We start from the raw sequence: 14,843 nt of genomic DNA on the forward strand, positions 1-14,843 counted from the left end.
ACTATCGCTCTATAGTAGAGTTTAAGGTCTGGTATTGTGATACCTCCTGCATCACTCTTCCTGCCCAGGATTGCTTTGGCTATTCTGGGTCTTTTGTTCTTCAAGATGAATTTCATGATTGCTTTTTCTGTTTTTATGAGAAATGTCATAGGAATTTTAATTGGAATTGTGTTAAATCTGTATAGCACCTTTGGGAGTATGGCCATTTTGATAATATTAATTCTGCCTGTCCGAGAACATGGGAGATCTTTCCATCTTCTAAGGTCTTCTTCAATTTCTTTCTTTAATGTTCTATAGTTTTCATTGTAGAGATCTTTCACCTCTTTGGTTAGATTGATTCCCAAGTATTTTATTTTATTTTTTTTGAGCCTATTGTGAACACAGTTGTTTTCCTCATTTCCCTTTCAGATGTTTCATCGCTTATGTATAAAAATGCTTTAGATTTATGTGTGATTTTATATCTGCTATTTTGCTGAATTTATTTATGAGGTCTAGAAAGTTTCTAGTGGAGTTTTTTGGATTCTCGAACTATAAAATCATTCATCAGCAAATAGTGACAGCTTGAGTTCCTCTTTTTCTATTTGTATCCCTTTAATTTCTTTAGTCTATCTAATTGCTCTGGCTAGTATTTCAAGGATGATGTTGAATAGAAGTGGTGAAGAGGGCATCCCTGTCTTGTTCCCATTTTTAAAGGGAATGCTTTCAGTTTTTCTCCATTAAGAATGATGTTGGCCGTGGGCTTAGCATAAATAGCCTTTACTATGTTCAGGTATGTTCCTACTATCCCTATTTTTTCTAGTGTTTTGAGCATGAAGGGGTGTTGTATTTTATTGAACGCTTTCTCTGAGTCAGTTGAAATAACCATATGATTCTTAACCTTAAGTCTATTGATGTGATGAATTACATTTATTGATTTCCGGATGTGGAACCAACCTTGCATTCCCAGGGTGAACCCCACTTGATCATGGTGCACTATCTTCTTAATACGTTTTTGGATGTGATTTGCCAGGATTTTGTTAAGGATTTTTGCATCTGTATTCATTGATCAAAGATATTGGTCTAAAGTTTTCTTTCCTTGATGTGTCTTTGTCTGGTTTGGGTATGAGGGTGATATTAGCTTCATAGAATGAGTTTGGTAGGGTTCCTTCCTTTTCTATTTCCTGGAATACTTTGGGAAGTATTGGAATGCATTCTTCTTTGAAGGTCTTGTAGAACTCGGCTGAGAATCCATCTGGTCCTGGGCTTTTCTTGATTGGTAGGCTTTTGATGGCTTCTTCTATTTCATTGTTTGATATTGATCTGTTCAAATTGTGTATGTCCTCCTGGTTCAGTTTGGGAGGATCATATGTCTCTAGAAATTTGTTGATGTCTTTGGTATTTTCTGTTTTGTTGGAGTATAGATTTTCAAAGTAACTTCTCATTTTGTTATGTATTTCAGTGGTGTCTGTCGTGGTATTTCCTTTTTCATCATGAATTTTAGTAATTTGAGTTTTCTCTCTCTTTGTTAGTGTGGCTAAGGGTTTGTCTATTTTGTTTACTTTTTCAAAGAACCAACTTCTTGTTTTATCATTTTTTTAATCCATTTTTTTTGAATTTTTTTCTTTTGTTTCAATTTCACTGATTTCAGCTCTGATTTTAATTATTTTCTGTCTTCTACAACTTTTGGTGTTGTTCTGTTCTTCTTTTCCTAGGGCTTTGAGCTGTAATGTTAGGTCATTTAGTTGTTGACTTTTTTTTTTTTGTGTGTGGTGCTGGGGATCGAACCCAGGGCCTTGTGCTCTGCCAACTGAGCTATCTCCCCAGCCCAGTTGTTGACTTTTTATTCTTTTCTTGAATGCACTCCATGCAATGAACTTTCCTTTTAGTACTGCTTTCATAGTGTCCCAGAGATTTTGGTATGTTGTATCATTGTTTTAATTTATCTCTGAGAATTTTTTTAATTTCCTCCCTAATGTTTTCTGTTATTCATGCTTCATTCAGTAGCATATTATTTAGTGTCCAGGTGTTGGAGTAATTTCTGTTTTTTATTTTGTCATTGATTTCTAATTTCATTCCATTATGATCTGATAGAACACAAGGTAGTATCTCTATTTTTTTGCATTTACTAAGGGCTGCTTATTGGCATAACATATGGTCTATTTTTGAGATGGTGCCATGTGCTGCTGAGAAGAATACATTTTTTAAAATGTTGATAGACCTTTATTTTATTCACTTATTTATATGGTGCTGAGAATCGAACCCAGTGCCTCACACATGCTAGGCAAGTGTTCTACCACTGAGCCACAACCCCAGCCCCAGGAAATGTGATTTTTTTTTTTTTTTTTTTTTTTTTTTCCGGTGCTGGGGATTGAACCCAGGGCCTTGATGCTTGCAAGGCAAGCACTCTACCGACTGAGCTATCTCCCCAGCCCAGGAAGTGTGATCTTAATAAAAATAAAAACCTTGGCTGGGGTTGTGGCTCAGTGGTAGAGCGCTTGCCTAGCACATTTGAGGCACTGGGTTCAATCCTCAGCACCACATAAAAATAAATAAAAGTATTGTGTTCATCTACAACTTAAAAACATTAAAAAAGAAAAAATAAAACCTTTTCATTGCTCTCCCTTGAAAAAACAAACAACATTTCACCATAAACAAAGTGATAAGATAGCTCACAAACTGGGAAATTTCTGTAGCATATATCAAAAGCAAAGGAGTCGTAGTACATAAAGAAATCATAAAAACTAGGGGCAGAGAAGCAGAAACTTCAATAGAAAATAGGGAAAAAGGGGGACAATTCATAGAGATATAAGAAAAATGAAAGATGAAGACATAAAACAGATTTCAAAACCTGTGAAAAGAGGTTCAAACTTGTTATAATTAAAAAAATGCAAATTTAAACAACACATTTCACCTTTAACACTGTTGAAAAGTAAAAAGTATGCCAACGTATTCTGTTGACAAAGCTCTGGAAAACAGGTGCTCTCATGTATTGCTGATGGGAATGCAAATGGTGCAATCTTTTTGGCAGGGAATTTGGCAACAGCTAATAAATTATGTACTGAGTCACCTTTTGACCCAGCCGTCTATCTTCTCTGAAGATAGACAACAGTCACCCAGAAAACACATGATATGAATTTACTTGTTGCAACGTTGTAATCGCAAAACAACCTCAATATCTATACATAAGAGAATGGTTGAATAAATTATGTACAGTATGTCTACATAATAGATTTACTGTGTGACATAAAAGCAAGAACTGTCTCTGTAAACTAATGTGAAGTGTTTTGTAGGATATAGTAAGTGAATCTCAAGTGAAGTAAAGTGAAAAAAGCAAAGTGGAGAAGAATATCAATATGATAGTATTTTCATATAAGAAAGGGAAATGAGGAAATATGTGTCTGATTTCTCCACAGATAAACTAGAAACAGATGAGACTGATTATGTACAAGTGGATGGGGTACAAAGAATGGAGAAAAGGGAGTGGGTTAGGAAGAAAGTGACATTTCTGAAAAAAAAAATTATTTTTATTAATATTATTTGGCAGTATGTATGGGATTGAACTCAGGGGTACTCTACCACTGAGTTATATCTCTAACCCTTTTTATTTTTTGAGACAGCATCTTACCAAGTTTCCAGAGGCTGTCCTTGAATTTGTGATTGTTCTGTCTCATCTAGGATTATAGGCCTACATGTCCACATCCAACCTAAATTTTTTAAAGTAACTTTGACTTTTAGAGCCATGTTTTACCTACCCAAATATAAATAACTAAAATGTAGCAGAATGCAAGGAGAACCCAAAAGAGACTATTAACAGTAAAAAAATGAGCCTAAGTGTACTATAATTGAATAACAATCACACTGAAAGGGATGGAAAAGAAAAAAACTAACCTATGTAACTTTGAAATCAGTACTTAGACTATATGAAGGTTAAAGACAAAAGAACTCTATATAAATACTGCTTTCTGTTAGCATATTTATTTTTCACAAAGGTATAAGTTACCAAGTCTGAAACTACTGTGTGTATTCTAGAATTATACACATAAATAAATATGAGTAGTGAGAATCAGGTTTCTGACTGTTGAAGAAAGGAGTTAAAAGTAAAGAAAGGAAAAGAAAAGATGAATCCTGTGGTGCTAAGTTAGAAGAGGTATTGGTATGATTTATGGCATAAATTATATATATATATATATATATATATACACACACACACATAGACATGCCATATATATGCATACATATACATATATATCTATCAAGATGGATATACTATGTGTGTGTGTGTGTATATATATACACACACATATTTATATATGTATGTTTCTTATTCCATCTGCTGAGAGGACCTAAATTGCTATCCTATTAACAGTTGAGTGTATATTATACCCAAATCTTGGTTTCTAAAAACTATTCTCCAATAAAAGAAACCAGAGTTCTTTTGAGAAATAGCTAATTCTAGAACTGGGACAGAAAAAGTACAAGATGAGTAGTCTGGAATATCTTATGATGCCAGAAAGTAAGGAAGTGTTCAAAAATGATCAGATCATATGATTCAGAAATCTTACTTCTGGATGTATTTCCAAAAGAATTGAAATCAGGATCTTGAAGAGATATTTGCACACTCATGGCCCATAGCTGTGTTACTTATAGTAACCAAGAAGTGGAATCAACCCAGTTGTGCATCAGTGAATGAATGATAAACAAGCTGTATAGTATGATACAGGGGAAAACTTCAGCCTTAAAAAGAAAGGAAGCCCTGTCACATGCTTCAACAAGGATGAACCTTAAACGCATTATATCAGGTGGAATAAGCTAGTCACAAAAAGACAATTAGTATGTGATTTTACTTATGCAAGTTAGTTAAAGTAGTCAGATTTTAGAGATAGGTAGAATGATGGTTGCCAGGGACTAGGGGGAAGGGTAAATGTGGATTTGTTCTAAGGTAGAGAGTTTTGGCATTACAAAATTAAAGGGGCCTGTAGATTCATTGCAGGGCAATATTAATGTACTTAACACTACTGAACTGTATACCTAAAAATGGTTAAGATGATAAATTCTATGTTTATTTTTAAATCACAAATAAAATGATCTGGGCATGTGATAAGGATACAACAATCAACACAAGGGTGTTCCAGTGGCCAAATCTGGAACAATTTGAGCAGTAACATAAAGAGTTATAGTAATGGATTAATATAATGAATAAATTTTAAAAATTATCCATGAGCTCATATTAATATAAATGAGGGAAAAGAGAGAGTTCATGTTCATGATAAGAATTCCCAGTAATATAGAGTGAATGATAGAATTAGAAAAATCATCATTTGGGAAGCACCGTAGTAATAATTGCTGCAGGAAAGAAAAATCAGTGGATCTTAAATTTAAAATGAATGGGGAAAAGTAATGATGAGAAAAGGAATATTTACATAATCTCACAGTATCTTCCCACTAGATGTTAATTACAAAAGGAAAAATAGGTTTACGTAAAGTAACCTGCCAGGCACTTACTTTAACCAAGCCATCATCAATAATGTGATGTATTGGCATCATGTGGCTTATGAGAGGATGCCCTCAGAAGGGCACTATATTCTTTCCAAAAACCTATAACATTTAATTTAATCATGAGAAAACTGCAGAGAAACTCATACTGAGGGATACTAAAATATAACTGGGCAATACTTTTCAAAAAATTGCCCAAATTATGAAAGATAAAAGACTGAGCAACTGTTCCAGATTGGAGGAGAAAAAGGAGACATGACAGCTAAATGCAGTGTGAGATTTTGGATTGGATCCTGGACCACAAAAAAGACATCAGTGGGACAGTTGGTGAAATTTGAATAAACCATGAAGAAATGATAAATGTTTGAAGAGATAAATATGTTTAAGCCTGATTTAAACATTACATAATGTATATATGTATCAAACATTACATGATACCTCATTACCATGTACAATTTGTTTTATGTATTAGTTAAAAATAAAGAGTAAAAAGAAATTTGTATTAGGTCTCTAGATTAGTTAAAGGTATTTGGTTGGTGTTAGTTTCCTGTTTTGGTTACTGTACTCTGGTTCTGTAAGATGTAGACATTTTGATTAGTTAGGTAATGAGTATAGGGACCACTTTATAATGTTTGTTCTTTGCAAGCTTGAAATTATTTCACAATGAAGAATTAATAAATTAAAAAATAATACTTGGGGGTTTCAAATGACCCCTTGGTGGAGTCAACAGTGTTATCTGGTAGGCAAAGATAGAAGGAAAGAAAAGGAGGAAGGAGAGAAATAGAAATGACTTCACTGAAGACACTTCATATCTTTTTTATATCCAGGATATTATAATTGGTTCTAAGTGTCATGGTTTCAGAGAGATTTAGAACAGAAGAGCAATAATACTTTTAGCATTTTTTTTTTTCTGTACTAGGGATTATAGCTAGGAGTGCTCTGCCCCAACCCTCTTTATATTTTATTTTGAGACAGGGCCTCACGAAGTTGCCCAGGGTGTCCTGGAACTTGGGATCCTCCTGTTTCAGCCTCCCATATCACTGGAATTACCAGAATGTGCCAGTGTGCCTAGCACTTACAGTCATTTTATGTCAGGACTGGTTGCCCTTGGCTCACATCTCTGCATACCTGGGAACACTTGGGGAATATTGATACACCTGGGCCTCACCTTCAGAAATTCTGCCTGGTCTATGGTGGGGTCAAGGCACTATTCTTTTTAAGAGTGTCCCCATGATTCTGATGAGTAACCAGGGATGTGAATCTCTTTGGTTAAGGGAACTGGAATATTTAGCTATGAAAAGATTCAGGTCAGCTCTAGAAGAATCATATGGAGGAGATTAGGCACCTAAAGCTGAGTTTTACCCCTAGAGAGAATTTGGTATGTTTGGGATGTGTTAGCTTTTTGCTGCTGTGCCCAAAATACCTGACAAGAACAACTTAGAGGGACTGGAATTGTGGCTCAGTGGTCGAGCACTTGCCTAGCACATGTGAGGCACTGGGTGTGATTCTGAACCACATATAAATAAATGAATAAAATAAAGGTCAGTAAACATCTTAAAAAAAAAAAAAGAACAACTTAGAGGAGGGAAGATTTATTTTGGCTCATGGTTTCAGAAGTTTCAGTGCATGGTCTGTTGGTTTCATTGCTTTGGGTCTGAGATGAGGCAGAACATCATGGTGCTTGGTGGAAGGGCATGGCAGAGGAAAGCTGCGCAGCTCATGGCAGCCAGGAAGGGTGAGGGAGGGTCTACTTTCTCCAACCATGCCCCACCTATCTGTAGTTTCCACTACTTCTAGTGGTCCTTTCAGCTGTTGGTGGGTTAATCTATTGATGAGGTGAGAACTCTCACAGTCTAATCACTTCCCCAAAGTCCTACCTCTGGACATTGCTGCACTGGGGACCACACCTTCAACAAATGATACTTCAGGGCTGGGGTTGTGGCTCAGTGGTAGAGCACTCGCCTGGCATGTGTAATGCACTGGGTTTGATTCTCAGCACCTCACATAAATAAATAAATAAATAAAATAAAATAAAGGTCCATCAACAACTAAAAAAAAAAGAAAAAACCCCAAACAAAAAAAAAAAACAACATATGAGACTTTAGGGACACTCCAGATCCAAACCATAATATAGGGTGAGGTCTAGTTTTGAAAATCTTCTTTTGTTACCTTGATGTACAACCAGGTATGGGAACAGTGTGCTGGTCAGTGCTCCTTACACTTAACTGTGCCTGTGAGTTACTAGGAATTTATGTTAAAATGGTAGGTTGGGGGCCTGGGAGTCTGCATTTCTGACAAGTCCCTGAGTGATGCTGGTACGGCTGATCTGGCAACCACCGTTTGAGTAGTAGGCAGCCACTTAGTATAGATGACTACACTAGAGACTCAAGCCCTGGATGTGGCAAGCGGGTGGGTTAGATTAAGGCCCATACTGAGAGTTTTAGTGAAGTCATTTAAACCTCAGAGATAAAATGTATTTAGGTGTGGAAAGAACATTGGTTTGGGAGTTAGATCTGAATCCAATGGTTCACTATCTGGATGACCTTGAGCAATTTATTTCACCTTATTTAACATCTTCCTGGTAGATTAACAATAGAAAAATCTATTTAAAGCACATAAATTGGAATAGGCATTCAGAAAAGTGGTGACTATTTTGTGTACCATGGAATTCTGTGTTATTGGAAAACCAAAACTGATTAATGTGCATGAAAGTTATGGTTAGGAACTTCTAATCAGTTTTGCATCAGAGACAACTTACTTCTATTTTACAGCCAAGGGAAAGCTATGGTTTTAAATAGAAATTATTGTGGTCTAAAGGAAAACACTTGTTTTTGTCTATCACTGCATGATTTAACTTTTTTTTTTTTTTTGTCTTGTGGCATTGGGTTTTGAACCCAGGGTGCTCTGTAAATGAGCTACATCCCCAACCCTTTTTGTTTTTTATTCTGAGATAGGGTCTCACTAAATTGTTGAGGCTGATCTTGAAGTTGTAATTCTCTTGCCTCAGCCTCATGATTTGCTGAGTTTACAGGTGTGCACTACCATACCCCACATACATAATTAACTTTTGCAGTCATCTTAGGTCTTGGCATAATGAAAAGTGACGAATGATTTACTGACTCAAATATTTGTTGAGCGCCTGCTACTCTTAAGTCAAATAATTCTTAACTGTTGTGACATTCGGCATGACATTCGGTATTTCATATCTCAGCTCAAGAGTGCTTGCTTTCTTTCCTCCTTCAGGAAACCCTCCTGAAGCTTGTCTTCATGTTGGGCTGATACATAATTAGCATCCTGTGCACCCTGTCAAAGCACTTGCCCCAACCAGCCTGCAAGCTTCTCTTCCTCTTCCCTTTCTTTCCTGAAAGTTTCTTGAAGGCACAGGGCTCTTTGTAGCCCTATCACTTAGGATAGTGCCTGCATTCAAATTGTTATTGATCTGATTGTGTTGCACACGATGTTCTCAAAATGTCTGAAATATGTACAAGTCAGGGAAGGCTTTCTGGAAAAGGTAATACTTAAGTTGAGACTTAGAAAGAGATGGCAGATAGGTGGAGGTACAGTGACTGGAAAGCATGCCAGGAACCACTCATAGTTTGGATGAACTGAAATGTGGGGTGGATAGATGGGTAGTGGGTGAAGCTGAAGAACAAGCAAGGGCTAGCATATGACTGACTTAAATGGCAGCTAAGGAGATTGGATTTTATCTTGAAGATAATGGGAGTCTTTATGCAGGAATGTTTTGAGGGTGATATTAGATACAGTTATTAGAGAGAAATTGGTTAGAGTTTTAAATATAAGCCAATCAATCGAATCCTAGCAATTCAGTTACTCTTAATGCCTTTTGTGGTCTTAACCCCTTTTCATCAGACAAGAGTGGTTCACGCCAGAGGTACTCTTTGCCTTGTGAACCCGGGGCAGAGCTGTGGCTGTTCAGTGCAGACCTTGGAGCATTACCTAGCTCATTCAGTCCCTGAGGATGGGTGTCTGGCCATTAGGCAGAATGGTACAGCCATTTCTGTTCTTCAGAGTGAGTTGGATAGCAGGAGGCCCTTGGTAAATGCTTGGGCTTCATTTACTGGGTTTCAGTACTAAATCTGCTATGTCTTAGCTTGGGGACATTGGAGAAGTTAGGTCATCTCTCTGAACCTCATCATTGAAATGGAGATAATACAAACTGATGCTTTTTCCAGAATTGAATTAGCCAGGTACAGTGGTGCATGTCTGAGCAGCTCGGGAGGCTGAGGCAGGAGGATCACAAGTTTAAAGCCAGCCTCAGTGACTTAGTGAGGCCCTAAACAACTTCGTGAGACCCTGTATCAAAATACAAAATAAAAAGGTCTGGGGATGTAGCTCAGTGGTTAAGTGCCACTGGGCTAAATCCCTAGTACTGGGTGCAGGGTGAGGAGGGGGCACAGTTGAATTGGAATGATGATGGTGATGATCATAATAGTGACCACTTAGTAAGCATCAGTTTCAGGCCCTGTGCCAGGAACATTCATTAACTAAATACATTTGTATAAAACTCCAAAAATTGTATTTAGTTCATGGCAGGTAATCAGTAAACATTAGATTACTCCCTCACTCCTCCTGATCACTGTGCTTCCTACAGATTGTCAGTACCCAGTGCATTATTACCTTAGCACTGTCTTCCCAATGATTTTATTCCCACAGATTGACAGAGAGTGAAACTAATGGACATTTAATTAAAGTCAGGAAGCAGTCAGTGAGTTATATCCAACATCATTTCATTAAGGAAGTACTTGGGACTTTGAAATCAACGGTACTTTAACCAAATTATAATTTAAAACAATTAGCCCTTGAACTTAATTTTTAGGTTCGGGGTCTTGGGCTGCCATAGAAACCAGATGGAGCTGCTTCCTGGACTATGACATTGTTTATGTGCTATTTAGATGTTGGTGCCTTTCTTCTGACCAAATAGTATAAATATTGGAATAAAAGTTCTGTTTAATAGACAAAATAGGGAATATGTAACACTGAACGATTAGAATGAGTTATATTGTCCCTATGTAGATGCTCCACAGGTTTCTTTTAATTTTTTTATTTTTTATTTTGTAGTACTGGGGATTGCACAGGCTAGAGAAGTGCTTTTTTGCTGAGCTGTCTCCCAGCTTTTTAAAAATTTTATTTTATTTATTTACTTTTAATACAGCAATGATTTCTATCATTGTACATGTCTAAAGTAGACAGGGTGGAATGGGGGGGTTGGATTTTTATTGTAGTCAGTGGACCAAAGACAACATGCGTTTCATCTTGACACATGCTTGCACCAAGAAAGGGCAAGAAATCAGAGAAGTAATGAATCATATACAGGCTCCTAAATCTTAAATGGAATCCACGGAGGATATCTCTGGCTTCTCCTTCTTTCTAAGTTTCAGCCTCAAATTGATTTATTTTGAAAATGTAAACCAGGCATGGTGGCACACACTTTGAATCCCAGCGACTCAAGAGACTGAGGGCAGCAGGATTACAAGTTTGAGACCAGTCTCAGTAACTAAGCAACTTAGTGAGACCCTGTCTCAAAGTAAAAAAGGGATGGGAATGAGTCTCTAGTGGTAAATTGCTTCTGGGTTAAATCTCCAGTACCAAAAAAAAAAAGTAAATGTAAGTCCATTTACCCATTTCAGAGTTATCTATAGATGAAAAATGGCTTGTGTCACTTCTCACATTTTGTTGACTCAAAACAAGTCAAGGGGTCATGTCTAACTTCAGAAAAGTTGGGGAAGGTAACTATTTGTGTGCTGAGAAGGAGGAAGACTTTTTATTTTGGTTACTGTACCATTTCAGTTTGTCCTTTATTCATAGCAGTTGTTTTGATGCTTGATTAAGGTAGTAGTGGCCAGACTTCACTGTAAGATTCTTTACCCCTTCGGATGAATAAACATACAGTAGGGAGTTACTTTGAACCTATGTAAAACTTCCATTCCTTATCAGACTTTTTACTAATTAATCAACATCTGAATAGGCTCTAAATTTTAGAGTCTCACTAAGTTGCCTAAGCTGGCCTTGAACTTTCGATTCTCCTGTCTCAGCCTCCCCAGTCCCTAAGGCTACAGGTATGCGCTCACCTGACCCCTGGCAAGTTTCTGATAATTGGGCCCTAACTTTGTCTGAAGTAAATGAAAGTGTCCCTCAGTCTTCAGTAACACTTCTCACCATACCCTTTTTCTTTCTCCCTCTTTGTGTTGGTTTTAGTTAACCAGATCCTCTTTGACAACATAAGGCACAGATTAAAACTAACTCTGTAGCAATCCTAGGATTATGGGCTCAGGAGAATAAATCTTGGGTTGACTGTGAGATGATTTCATTTAAGTCTCATTCTGAAGAAAGCAGCTATGGGACAGGCAGCTCTGAGCTTGGGTTATTTTTTATCTCTTGTTCCGCAAGATCAATTTGTATGAGTATCACAGACCATTGTGAATGTGGTGCATGAAGGATTGTTACTGGAAAGCATGGTAAGTTGCTGGCAGCAGTGATTATGCCTGAATACTGGCTGGAGTCCTGGGTCTCGCCCTGTCAACAGAGCAAAATTTGATAAGAGCAGGAATGACAGTCATTTAAACACTCATCTCCTTTTCTGTCTGTAGTGCCACGTAAGTCAGAAGGTAGTTTATCCCTAGAGATTAGCATAAAATTAAGAAGGTCTGTCCATGATACGATATTCTTTCCCTCATTCCTTGAAATCTCCTTCTTCTGGATATAGATTGTCCACCATTCTCCAACCTTCCATGCTACCTTAGAGGTGTAGGATTGGGCTGAGACTAATGTTACCTTTCCCTCATTTCCATTTTTTATTTTCCAGCAACAGCTGCAGGCCTATGTGGCCTGGGTGAATGCACAGCTGAAGAAGAGACCATCAGTGAGGCCTGTGCAGGACCTGCGACAGGATTTACGAGATGGGGTGATCCTGGCATATCTCATCGAAATTGTTGGTCAGTTGGCCCTGGACTCTGACATTACCATAGACCAGAACATGGCCTTTATCCTTCCTATGTCCTTCAAAACAGGTTGATTCTTCTTTAGAATATATAGCAATGGAAGTAGAGAAAAAAAATACTTGCCAAACTTTTTATTTTTCCTTTTTAAAAAAAATGCTTTATTCTTTTTAATTATACAAGACACTTGCCAAACTTAATTCCTTTCTTTTTTAGTCAGTACTTTGTGCCAGGCACTGTATTATGTTTGGGAACACAATGAACACAGTCTGTATTCTCAGGAGTCTCCCAATCTAATTGGAAAGTCTGGAAAGTGAAGTCTTTTCTATTAATGTACTTGGGACTTTGAGGGGAGTATATAGAAGGGACACCTTTCCCAGTCTGAGGGGTTCAGGGATGGCTGACAAGAAGAACTGATGTCTAAACTGAGGCCTCCCAAAAGAATTGAGGTCTGCTGGGTGCCATGGGGCATGCCTATGATCCCAGCAGCTCGGGAGGCTGAGGCAGGAGGATTTACTAGTTCAAAGCCAGTCTCAGTAGCTTAGTGAGACCCTGTCTCAAAGTAAAAAATAAAAAGGGCTGGTGATGTGGTTCAGTCGTTAAGCAGCCCTGGGTTCAATCTCTAATATAAAAAAAAAAAAAAAAATTGATGTCTAATGGAGGCCTTCCAGAAGAACTGATATCTAAACCAATACTAGAAAAGGAAGTAGTAGTCAGGCAAAATGAGGATGTTACCAGCAAAAGACCCCTCTCTGGTACTCACTACATAAAAGGATTTTTTCTCTTGAAACCCAGGTACCATTCTTACTAGATGTTACCATATTATTTCCATAGTTATGCAGTTGTTTTTCTTATCAAATGGTAATTGTTTATCTCCTTATCTCTTCTGTAAAGACTGAACTCTTTAAGAGAATGGATGGTATCATTTTTTCTATCTCCACAACCTCTAACCATGTGCATCTAATAGGTGCTCAAACATTTATTGTGTTAGTTAGCTGACCATGCTTAGAGTCCTTGAGGGCTTAGGAGTGGTATGGAAGAAGCAAGGTTTGCAACAGGCATTACCTTGTTGGGACAGCTAGCGAATTCATCAGAGCATTCATTTGTAATGATAATAACAACGGCAATATTAGAGCAGCCGCCAGGATTGACCTCTTTCTATCTAGTTTAATTTCTTGTGCTGGGGCTCTTACCCTGAGCCTCCCACATGCTAGGCACGTACTCTTCCACTTAGCTACATCCTCAGCCTGTAAACACTACTTTCCACTGTGACTTTGCTATATAGAAATAACCTCAAAGTCTCTCCCCAAATTTGTATGGCTAGCCATTAACTTTCCCTTGAGTTGTAGACATGAATATTCAGCTTCCTATTCAGCATCTCTACTTGGCTGTCTAACAGCTCTAACATCACATGTCTTAATCAGAGTTTTGATTTTCTCCTCTCACTGATCCTTTTATTTTCCAGGTTTCTTCATCTAAATAGCACATTACATTGCCATTCATCCAGCCGTTAAAGCAGAACACTTAGAAATCATCCTTAATTCTTTTCTTCACATGTAATGTTTGCCTTATATTCATATTGTATTCAGTATCTGACTTCTCACCATTCTCTTCCTCTTTAACCCAAACCGTCATTCTGTCTGCCTTGACTATTCTCATTATCTTTCTGACTAATCTCCCTTTGTCTTCTCCACGTAATCCATATACAGAGACTCAAATTTGAAAAAACATAAAGCAGGTGACATCACTCCTTTGTTTTAAACTCTCCATTGATTTTACCAGGTGCTGTGGTGCACATCTATAATTCCAGTGACTCAGGAGTCCAAGACAGGAGGGTTGCAAGTTCGAGGCCAGCCTCACAACTTTGTGAGGCCCTTAGCAACTTAGTGGGACCCTGTCTCAAAATAAAAAATAAAAGCTCTGGGGATATAGCTCAGTGATAAAGTGCCCCTGGATTAAATACCCATAAATAAATGAAATGAAGTAAACTCTTGTTGGCTTTTCATTGCACATAGAATGAAATTTAGGCTCTTTACTGTGGTACACAAAGCCCTACACCACCTGGCTTTGCTACCTCTCTGGCCTCTCTCAGGTCTTGACTCCTTGCTCACTCCACTCCAACCACACTGGTCTTGCTCCTGTGCCTCAGATATGCTGAACTCATTCCCACCTTGGGGTTTGTATCTGTGGTGCCTTAGTTTGGAATGCTTCCTCCTCAGATCTTAGCATCTTAATATTTTTAAGTCTTACCATCATTTATTCTGTCTCTGCATGAATATATTATCAGAGAAGCCATGATCATGCTTCTGTGTTTTTCCTCATAGCACTTATCGTTCATTACCTAAAATTATATTAAGCATTTACTTGTTATCTGCCTTCCCTACAGATGTAAACTCCATGTGAAAAGGGATTTCT

At 37.7% G+C, this 14,843-nt stretch overlaps 1 protein-coding gene and 1 long non-coding RNA gene across 3 annotated transcripts in view; one reads left to right on the forward strand and one right to left on the reverse strand.

Annotated features, from left to right (window-relative positions):
- The window catches only part of DIXDC1 (DIX domain containing 1), an 83,112-nt gene that overhangs the window by 26,406 nt on the left and 41,863 nt on the right, over positions 1-14,843 (forward strand). For both annotated transcript variants that reach the window (XM_079101612.1, XM_079101611.1), the window contains one exon: positions 12,296-12,425. In XM_079101612.1, the coding sequence (XP_078957738.1) occupies positions 12,296-12,425 (130 nt within the window). The remainder of the gene's footprint in view (positions 1-12,295; positions 12,426-14,843) is intronic.
- Positions 1-14,843, reverse strand: part of LOC306638363 — a 37,697-nt gene that overhangs the window by 7,679 nt on the left and 15,175 nt on the right. The window lies entirely within an intron of this gene.

The sequence above is a fragment of the Sciurus vulgaris genome (assembly GCF_902686455.1).
Source record: "Sciurus vulgaris genome assembly, chromosome: 11".
NCBI classification, from domain to species: domain Eukaryota; kingdom Metazoa; phylum Chordata; class Mammalia; order Rodentia; family Sciuridae; genus Sciurus; species Sciurus vulgaris.